The sequence below is a fragment of the Trichechus manatus genome, unplaced genomic scaffold, assembly GCF_000243295.1.
Source record: "Trichechus manatus latirostris isolate Lorelei unplaced genomic scaffold, TriManLat1.0 scaffold00038, whole genome shotgun sequence".
Classification (NCBI taxonomy): domain Eukaryota; kingdom Metazoa; phylum Chordata; class Mammalia; order Sirenia; family Trichechidae; genus Trichechus; species Trichechus manatus.
The window spans coordinates 17,510,882-17,521,445 of NW_004443974.1; the positions used below are offsets into that span (position 1 = coordinate 17,510,882).

Sequence of the window (10,564 nt, forward strand, 5' to 3'; positions counted from 1 at the left end):
CACAGCAGTGCTACACAGCACCCCCCCCCCCAAGGGTAGGGCAGAGAGCCCTGGGAAGGTGTTCCCCATTGGGGGCACATGGGTCATCAGTCTGCCCCTTGCCCTTCTGCTCAGGTAGCACCTGGGGCCTCTCCCTGAGTCCATTCTTAACCCAAGCTGTCTCCTCACACAGTCACTCCATCTGCCCACACTCTTGGCATCTGTCCCTACTCACCAGCCAATCCACAGGCCACAGATAACAGTGGACTGGAGGCTGGTCCCCAGCTTTGCTAGGGGCAGCCAGGTGGGTGGGCACCTGCTCCCTACCCTCTGCCTCCCCCTTCAGTGGAAATGCTGCTGCCCCCAGGGAAGCTGGCACCAGGCAACCCAGCCCTGACCCCAGCCCCCACCTCCATCTCTGCCCTCCCAGGCAGACAGAACCACCATAGGTCTCTGAAGTCCCTCTGGTCCAGGCTGGTGAGGCCACCCTTACACACCCTCTAATCCTGGGCACACACCACCACCTGGGAGCCTCATGCCAGCCAGAGCCTCATAGGGCTGAAGTTAACCAGGATACACATCAATGATACAGTCAGGGACCAATAGGTAAAAGCCCCGTCTCTCAGGTGAGGGTTCTGCTTTTTACTCAGTTGGGAGTGCAAGTCAGTCATCAGCAGGTTTCCACTTCACCCAGACTCCCAGGAGGATCAGAACCAAGTCGTACCATCCTGGTTTTACCCCAGGTTTTCTGGAATAACTGTACCCCTCACCCCCACTGCAAGTATGTCTGAAATCCAAGCTGCCTGGGTCTCCGGCGCCTGGCACTCAGGTATGCAGGTGGACACAACCCTGGTGAGGGTCCATCACATGCCACCTTTATTAAAACTGCCCCAAGCCCTCTTGCAAAGGAGGCAGCTGGTACAAGGGTGTATGGCTGGCCATAGGATATGGGCTGGACTTGAACTCAGAAAGCCTACACCTTGCACATTTCAAAGGCTGGTTCCTGGGTCCTGAGTGAGGACTTGGCTACATGTGCTTGGGGGCATCACAGTACTCTGGACCCCCTCCAACCAGAGAAAAGGGGTCTGGGAAATCTTTCATACTAGGGTGTTATCAGTGCAACTTTAAGGGCAATATGCAACCAGAGGGGAGTCAAGTAGGATCTCAGGCACTTGAGTGGGGCTGAGGCTCTGCTGCCTCACCCTGAAGGCACTTCTGCTGTGGGAGGCCTGTCAGGCCCTGTCTTCTTGCATCCCTTAGCTCTCGTCCTCCTGTCCAACCATTCTTGTGCACATTAGTGTGATCTCTGTGTTCTCATGTGTGCATTGCCCTTCACAGTGTACAAAGGCCCTTCCACGTCCTTTTTCTGGTTGGATTCTCCTGACAGACTGCGAGGTAGTAAGCAGGGCAGAGCTGGTGCCCACCAAAGACTCAAAGAAGTGAGGTACCAGTATAAGGTGGCTCCCTGGGGGGACCCAGGTGCTCCACTGCGAGGACTCAACTACTCCACTGGGGCGACCTGGCTGCGCAGGGCTTTGGGTCACAGCATGTGGCAGCCCCCGCTCCGCCATCAGCCCCTCAGTCATTTGGTACCCTTGTCCAGTGTTGAAAGGCGGATCAACTTCAGGATGGGTGGCTGGGGCTTCCTGTCATCCCAGAGGTACTCAGGGGACAGCACCTTGGAGGGCTTGTGAGAGATGAAGCGGCGGTTCAGGTGACTCTCCTCCTGCCAGGCTGCCATGATACCATTGGCCTTGTCAGCCAGGATGCCCATGTGGCAGCCCCTGGTGAACTCATACACTCTGGTCACCCGGCCCCCAAAGACCGCCCTGCCATAATAAAAGTCTCCCTCATTGTCCTCCACAAAGGCAGCAGAAACCTGCCTGCGCTCATAGGGGAACTGCTGGCGGGATACAGCATAGTAGCCTGGGTGAATGACGGCCACCAGGTCCCCCAAGGTCTCAGGTCCCCACGGGTTCCGGAACACCACGTCCACATCAAGGCAGAAGAGGTAGTCCACCTCGCGGTGCGCCCTGTTAGCAATGTGCTGGCTGATTGTCTCCATCCGGCGCATGGAGATCTCCTCCCAGCGGGAGTAACCCTGGATGGGGATGACACTGAGGAGCCGGCCGGGGCCCAGTGGGACGTGGGGCATGGCCGCTGGGTCGTCAGTGAAGATGTAGTAGTACACGTGGTAACCGTGCATGAAGAACATCTCAGCCGACTCCAGGAAGTGCTGGATGAAGCCAGTGTACCTGGTGATGAGACCCTGGTCCAAATCCACCACTGCCGCCTAGGGCATGAGCTCTGCAGTCAGCCAGGATGGGGTCCAGCTCCCCACTTCAAGAGTTACTAAGGTCTGACCCCCAGGGTCCTAGTCTGTCAAATTCAAATAGGCCCGACCTCTTAAGACTATTGTAAGGATGATACTTAACAGTAACGATTCTTATATTTATAAACCAAGCTAACTTTCACTGAGCACTTTCTAAATGTTCTACGGGATTCTTACCTCTTTTAATCCTTATAAGATAGGTGTTCTCATCTCTTTTTTATAGGCAGGAACAGTGAGGTTCAGAGATGAAGTCACCCAGAAACAAGCAAGTGGAAGCACCAAGGGAAGGTGAGTTGTGGGGGGCGGGGTGTGGGGTGGGCAGTGGATGCCATGGCCCCAGCCCAGGCTACAGGTGGTTGGATAAGGGGCTGCCTGACCCCAGGTGGGCCATCCATCAGCTCGCCAGTGCCCTAGGCCTTGTGGCCCCATCACATTCCCTCTTTCTCAGGAGTCCCAGGAAGGGACCCAGAGGGAAGTTGCCAGATAGAGGCTCCTAAAGGGAAGGCCGTGTAGGGCCAGGAAGGGGACAGCAGAGATCCAGAGAGTGGGGCAGGAACATTAGAGGGGTGGGAGAGGGTCTTGAGGCCTGCCTATGGCCTATGAACCCCATTTATGTAAAGTGGTCAGGGGGATTTCTATTCCTTGAAACTTACCTGAACTATTCAGAAGAAGCAGTTCCTGCTGTTCCGTCCCCTAGGCTGCCTCCCCCCTCTTTCTAGGCCAGGGCCAAGCCTCCTCATCAGGGAAGTCTCCCTTCCATACCATCACACTCTATTATCTACCTTCCCATTTGCTCAGCACCTGGCCCAGGGCCTTCCATGGTGCCAGGCCAGGTCTCAGCTCCAGGTCCCGTGTCTCCCCTAGACTGTAAGCTCCTGTGGCTCAGGGAGAAGCCCCCACCCCAGCCTGGGACTCACCTCCCCACGGCAAACACTGTGAGCCCAATGGTCAGGTTCAGCGGCTGGTAGATGTTCTGCAGAAGCATGGGGTCGAAGGTTCCCTCCGAGACGATCGGTGCTAACCAGGGCGTGAGTGTCAGCAGCTGTGTCGGCCTGGCAGCAGGGGAAGGCCACGGGGGGACTGAGACCTGTCCTCTGGGAAAGCCTGAGTCTCAGCCTGGCTCTGCCTCCTACGCAGTGTGTGACTGACCCAGGGCAGCTTTGTCCCTGTCTTTGCGCCTCCGTTTCCTCATGTGGAAAGCGGGAATATGGAGCCTGGTGGTGCAGTGGTTAAGCGCTCAGCTGCTAACCGAAAGGTCGATGGTTTGAACCCATCACTCGGTCCACAAGAGAAAGATGTGGCAGCCTGCTTCCGTAAAGATTATAGCGTTGGAAACCCTATGGGGCAGGTCTACTCTGCCCTCTAGGATCGCTATGAGTTGGAATCGACTCGACGGCAACAGGTTTGTTTTTTAACATGGTTAGGAGGACCAGGAGTTAATGCATGTTAAGTGTCTAAGTCTGGCATTCATGGGTCTGCTCAGTGCTTAATAAACAGGAGTCATCAACGAGGATGCTAACAACGCTATCATTAATAGCCTCCTGAGTACTGACAATGGGGCAAGCACAATGCTGCAGATTTTACAAACATCATCTCATTTGGTCTCCCAACCCTCTATGAGGCCGTTGTTGGGTGCTGTCAAGTCGATTCCAATTCATAGCAACCCTATAGGACAGAGAACTGCCCCATAGGGTTTCCTAGGCTGTAATCTTTACAGGAGCAAATTGCCAGGTCTTTTCTCCCACAGAGCTGCTAGTGGGTTCAAACCGCTGACCTTTCAGTCAGCAGCCAAACACTTAACCACTGCACCACAGGACTCCTTCTCCTATGAGGTATGTACTATTATTATTCCTCTTACACAGAAAAAACTCAGAGCAATTCGGTAACCTGCCGAAGGTCACACAGCTAGGACTACGACAGGGACCCACCCGGAGCCAATGCCCAGCCTGTGTCCCTCCACAGTCCCAGGCTACCTGGGCCCCAAGTCACTCTGAAACTCCACCTCCACCACCCTGGCTTGTAAATCGGGGCTTCTGTTGACCCCTCTACCCACCTCCTCCCCCAGGACTCTCCATTCTGTGCTCAAACCCTAACCAACACCTACCTCTGCTCCAGCAGCTTGGGCTGAGGGTAGTGCAACCTGCAACCAAGAAGGGCCAGTGGTGAGGGGAGGTGGCCCTACCCCAGGGGCCACCAATGGGAGAAATGACAGTCTCCTTACTGTGCCACAGGCTGGAATGGCTTCTCCCCCTTGTACTGCAGCTTCATGTTGCTGGTGGCAGAGGCGAGAAAGTGCTGTTAGTGTCTGGACTGGCGGCAGAGAACTCAGCTTGTGAATAATGATGAAGCTGAGATTAATCAGCCCCTAGATGGGCAGAGGAAAGGTGGCATAGTGGTTAAGTGCTACAGCCGCTAACCAAAAGGTCGGCAGTTTGAATCTACCTGGCGCTCCTTGGAAACTCTATGGGGCAGTTATACTCTGTCCTGTAGGGCCGCTATGAGTCAGAATTGACTCGACAACAATGGGTTTTTGGTAGATGGGTAGGGAAAACCCTGGTGGCATAGTGGTTAAGAGCTACAGCTGCTAACCAAAAGGTCAGCAGTTCAAATCCACCAGGCGCTCCTTGGAAACCCTATGGGGTCGTTCTACTCTGTCCTATAGGGTCACTATGAGTTGGAACTGACTCGACAGCAATGGGTTTAGATGGGCAGGTACCCCTCAGGGTCCATGCCAACTCTTTGAAATTCACCACAGTTCTGCCCACCCTACAGAGGACGGGGGTCAGGATCACTGACAAAGTGGCAGGACAAAGATTCGAACCCAGTGCCACATGGGTCCACAGCAGATGCTTTTTCAACCATGTTGTTCTGTAAGAGGTCAGCATCTCCTAGAAGGTTTGAGGAGCTGCAAAGACCCGCAGGCTCACCTCTGCTGCTTTCTATCCTGGACACCTTGGGTGAATTATTTCACCTGAACCCAACAGGACGTATCCTCTTGGCTAGGTGATAGTACTCAGTTACTCCACCCACACTCATCAAGATTGGTATTTTATAAATGTGAGTAACACCTATAATCAGCCGACTTTAGGTAAAGGAGATTGCCCTGAATAATCTGGGTGGGCCTGATCCAATCAATTGAAAGGCCTTAAGTACAAAACTTCTGTTTTCCTGGAGAAATTATGCCTCAAGATTGCAGCATTAAAAGAAAAGAAAAAGACTGCAGCATCAGCCTCTGCCCAAGAGTTCCCAACTTGCTCTTCCTGATGTGGCCTGCCCTATGGATCTCAGAGTCTCCTAGCCAGCCCTCACAATTTCTTTCTATAAACCTAAATGAATAAACACATACAGGTATACATACACTACTATGGTCTGTTTCTCTGGTGGAAGGAACCCTGAGTGATACACCTACCTTTCCTCATCTGGGGCAGCCATTCTTAACCCTTAGAGTTGCTGTTACAATTAAACGAAGTAATGTGGGCATTTAGCCCAGCAAGGAGCACGTGCTCAGGCACCCTCGCCCCTTCTTGGAAAGCAGCCTGCGGTCAGCCTCTGCTTGCCTCAACAAATGCCAACCTGAGCCCAGAAGAAGGGGGTTCCGGAGGAAGGAGGGGCAGGGCTGCAAGGTAGACACCTGGGATTGCCTATGGCTCTGCCACCAACTGGCTGAGGGACCTGGGGCTGTACATTTCACTCCCCAAACTTGAGTTCCCTCCTTCTTGAAATAGGGATGCTAAACCTTCCACAGAGTCATTCTGCAGGTGGTAGAACTGAGGTCCAGAGGAGGAAAAGGCCTGCCCATGGCCACCCAATGAGTGTGTCAGACCCAGCTCCAAAATGAGGTCTGAGGTCGACTGTCCTAAAGCAGGTGCTCCTAAGGATCAGGCCACCTGGTGACACAGTTGTCTGCAATTTGTTTACTAATTTTTAATGTCATATATGATAGGATAGGTTAAGCCTCCATGAACTTTCAAATCTTTATATATATATATATACTCTTGAATTGAATGCCTTGTTAGGAATCAAATCAATGGGGTTTAAATCAAAGAGATAGCATTTCTCATATCTTGAATCGGCAAGGTAGATTGGTTTTTGTTTTTCATGATAATACCTAGTATTCCCCAGCCCTAGCCGAGGTGCAGTCCAGCCACAATTTTGTTGGGCACAGCTGGGGTGATGCATGTGTGAGTGTGTGATGTGCTATTGCCCTTGTGGGGAGCAAGATGGATCACCCCCACTATCCCATTCTACAGATGTAGAAAGTTAGGCTCAGAGTTATGCAGCACATCCAAGGTCAAACTGTGCAGGGGGGCTGCAAGGACGCCTGAAGACTGAAACAGCAGAGTTTCACTCGGCATTTGTGCGAGCCCAAAAATTACCTAAACACTCATCAGAACCATGAGCTTAGGACAGAAGAACCCACAGACAAAGTAGCCGTAAAAACTCTCCTGTCCTGCTCCAGGCAGCCCACAGGGCCCCCAAACCCCCCAGCACCATACTTACAAGATCTTGGGGCAGGGGAGGTAATAGGGGACATAAGAGGCCGGCAGCCAGTTCTCAATATACACCCTGGGAAAAGAAAAACATCTGTTGACTCAACTCCCTGCTAAGAGGCTGAAAACCCACTTAGTGCAAGTTAGTGGTGTATCCGCCCTCACTCCTGGCTTCTAAATGGAGAATCACAGGGCCTGGCATTCAGTCATTCGTTCACACATTCATGGGGCATGGCTTGATGCCAGGCCCAGCACACAGCACCAGGGGTCAGGTGTGGACACAGGCACGTCGCACAGGGGCTGTGGGAGCCCCAGGAGGGGCTGGCCTAGGAGCTTCACAGAGGAAATGCAGGGATGAATTTTCCACCTGTCTTCCTCAAGACAGGTGAAGGATGGTCATGGCAGGGGAAGGGCAATTGCAAAAGCCAGGAGGCCAGTATAGGGTAAAATTCTAAAACGGAAACTAGTTTAGGCTGGGGTTGGGGGTCAGGTGAGCCAGGAGAGGTGGGCAGGACCTGAGAAGCCCGTGAAGGGATCAAGGTTTGGGGTTGAGATGCCAAGAGAGGGAAGAGTCCTCGGGTTGGGGTGGAGGGGGAAGGGTTCCGTGAGGCATACTCACCACAGGACACAGAGGCCCACACCTGCTAGCAGGCAGAACCCCAGGCCCAGGCACAATCTTCTGCAGCGCATCACTGGGTGCAGTGATCAGAACCTGGGCACCTGGAGAGACAGGGCCAAGCCTCAGGGGGTCAGCCCCTCCCTTCCCAGGGCTGTCTGCTCTGAGCCCGTGTCTTCTCGGGTCCCTGGAACGCCTACAAAGGAATGCTCCTTATCCAAGGCCAGTGTTCTAAACCTGGGAAGCCCTACGTCTGCCACCCTGCCCTGACCTGCCCTCCCCTGGACCGCCCATGCAGAGGTACCCTGGCTCCCAAGTCTCGCCTCCAAGCCCCGCCCGCGGGCCCGCCCCCGCAGAGCCGGCAAGCAGCAGCTCCAGAGCAAGACTCGAGGAGTAGGATTCCCGGAAAGCAACGGCACACGTGACCAAGGCCCCTAAGCCAGTAGAGACGGAACACACCCAGCCCAGGCGAGAACCGACTTCAGCTCTCTCTAGTTTCATGACCTTGGGCAGGGGCGGATTAACTAGCCAGCAAGGTACCCAAGGGTTTACCTGTGTTTATTTACTAATTTATAGTGAATATAGGTTTCACCACATCTTTGATCCTTGGGTAAGTCACTCCCCCCAGCCTGTGTCCTCCTTAGTTAAGACTTCTTGTTATGGGGAGTAACCACACGCACCGCTCTGGTCCCTTGAGGATGACGCGCGGAAACCGCTGTAAAGCGCTAGGCACGAGCCCGGGCCACTATGAGCACGGGACCCTTGCCAGCTCCGGGGCGGTCAGCCTGGGGCCAGAGAAAAATCCCATTGCCTGGGTCCTAGGGTATGTCCCCTGCTCACTCCGGAGCCTCTGGGGAAAGCCCACTCCGCCTCCCTCCCTCTGCGGGCTTCAGTTTCCCCACCTGGGCCACGGGGCGCAGGATCCTGCAAGCCCCTGCCTCATCCTTCAGCCCCGCTAACCGGTCCCGGTAGCCCGGGGACGAGACGCCCACCTCGACTTCCGCCCGCCCTGCTGGCCCCGGGTTTGGGGTGAGGACTGGCTGGGGTGGAAAATGGCGACTGTTCCAGCGGGTTGAACGCTCACCTCTAGCGACCGGACCGACGTTAGGACGGACAGAGGGTCCCACCTTGGCCCTGAATCCAGGGACTCGGTTATCCTAGGCAGCCGCGTGACGCCTCTAGCGGCGCCCTGGACTCAGTTTGGTTTGGGAGGTACAGAACACCACGTTTTCCGGAGCCGGTGGGCGGGACATCAACCTAGATGAAGCCTCCAGCCCACACGCGCACCGCCAGCCCAGCCTGCGCGCCCTCCCCACCTAGGGAAATGGATACGCGGATGACAGCAAATTCATACGGCCTTTCGAGGGGTTACAGATGGTTTGTTTTCAACATTGTTTTGACTAAGTCGAAGGAGTCGTACTTCCAGCTTTCAAAACTTACTACAGTACTACAGTGATCAAAACAATGTACTGGCGTAAGGATAGAAACAGACAAATGGAATACAATTGTGTGTCCAGAGAAAAACCCATACGTATACGGCCACTTCATTTTCAAGAGGGTACCAAGAACATTCAATGGGGAAAAAATAGTTTCTTCTTCAACAAATGGTGCTGAGAAAACTGGATATTCATGTACAAAAGAATGAAGCTGGAACCCCTACCTCACAAGATATACAAAAGTTAACCCAAAATGGATCAACAAGCTAAATGTAAGAATTAAAGTAAAAAGCTATTAGAAGAAAATATAGTGTAAATCTTCATGACCTTGTATTTGTCAGTGGATTCTTAGATGTGAATCAAAAAAACATAAGCAACAAAATATAGAAAAATTCGATTTCATCAAAATTAAAAACTTCTGTGTATCAAAGGACACTATGTATAGAATGAAAGGAAAACCCACAGAATGGGATCAAATATTTGCAAGACATAATCTTGCAGAATATGTAAAGAATGTTTAAAACAAAAACACCAATTAAAAATGGACAAAACTCGTGTATTTCCCAAAGAAGATACACAAACGGCCAACAAACACATGAAAAAATGCTCAACATCATTAGTCATTCAAAAAACCTTTTACAGTCAATTCTGACTCATAGTGAGCCTATAGGACAGAGTAGAACTGCCCCCATAGGGTTTCCAAGGAGCAGCCGGTGGATTTGAACCGCCAACCTTTTGGTTAGCAGCCAAGCTCTTAACCACTGCGCCACCAGGGCTCCCATTAGTCAGCAGGGAAATGCAAATCAAATCCACAATGAGATTCCATCCTAGTGGGTGTGAAGTGGTTACTAAAAACAAACAAAAAGATGGAAAATAACGAACGACCTTGTTGACCAGCTCTTCACCAGTCTCCTGTATGGAGCTCTGCAAAGACAGAAGTAGGTACAGGGACAAAGGAGGTAGAAAAGGAGCAGCCAGGCCAGGAGGCATCCAGTGCCTGCCTCAGCCTGCTCAGCCCCAGGGGTCTGAGATGGAACCTGGTAGTATTTCAGTACTAGTAACGGCCCCAAATGCTTAGAATGACTGGGAATGCTATAGGACCCATAGCTGTTGCTTTTATCTGGGGGGGAGGGAATGACTCAAGTCTACTCCAGTCTGTTCCCCCCAGGGTGTCTGCTGGTTCCCAGCCCTTGGTCACCTTCTGGCCTGCAGTCGATACAGGGCCTCAGCCTGCCATCTCTTCTTCTTGGCCTGGTGGATGATTGTCTGGAAGAGCCTGCAGAAAAGAGAAAAGACAGATAGATGGGGCGTATTGTTGACTGGGACCGGGTACATGATTAGGCAACGGTTGTAGTTTGTGGCCATAATAACCACACTGGGGAGTATTCATCTGGCAAAGGGAGACTCAAAGACATTGTTGAACATATGGAGGAAATAAGGAGGACCATGGGACCGAAGAGCACAGAGGCATTGGTCAGCCGGCTGCCCTTAAAAAGAAGGTCCCTCCTACCTCCTCATTTCCCATACAGGTCTGCCTCCTGCCCCTCCCACCTCCTCACTATCCACAACTCGGCACCCTAATGACCCTTCCTACAGCCTCAAAACACACACACCTGGGCAATCTCCTGCCCCCTACCACCTTCTCACTTCTCATAACATGGCTTCTTTCTGATCCCTCAAACCTCACTACCCACACCTGGGTTGCCTCCTG

General features: G+C 52.8%; 1 protein-coding gene across 2 annotated transcripts; it reads right to left on the minus strand.

Annotated features, from left to right (window-relative positions):
- Positions 1 to 1,500: 1,500 nt before the first annotated feature.
- Positions 1,501 to 7,491, minus strand: GBGT1 (globoside alpha-1,3-N-acetylgalactosaminyltransferase 1 (FORS blood group)). Of its 2 annotated transcripts, XM_023730846.1 has the most exons (6): positions 7,421 to 7,491; positions 6,812 to 6,877; positions 4,533 to 4,583; positions 4,416 to 4,451; positions 3,229 to 3,363; positions 1,786 to 2,215 (listed from the first exon to the last, which is right to left on the minus strand). In XM_023730846.1, exons 1-6 carry the CDS (start codon positions 7,489 to 7,491, stop codon positions 1,786 to 1,788), a joined length of 789 nt encoding a protein of 262 aa, XP_023586614.1. The 2 variants fall into 2 exon arrangements, with proteins under 2 accessions (XP_012410812.1, XP_023586614.1); XM_012555358.2 differs by lacking the exon at positions 7,421 to 7,491 and having other exon boundaries at positions 1,501 to 2,234; positions 3,229 to 3,405; positions 6,812 to 6,940.
- Positions 7,492 to 10,564: the final 3,073 nt, after the last annotated feature.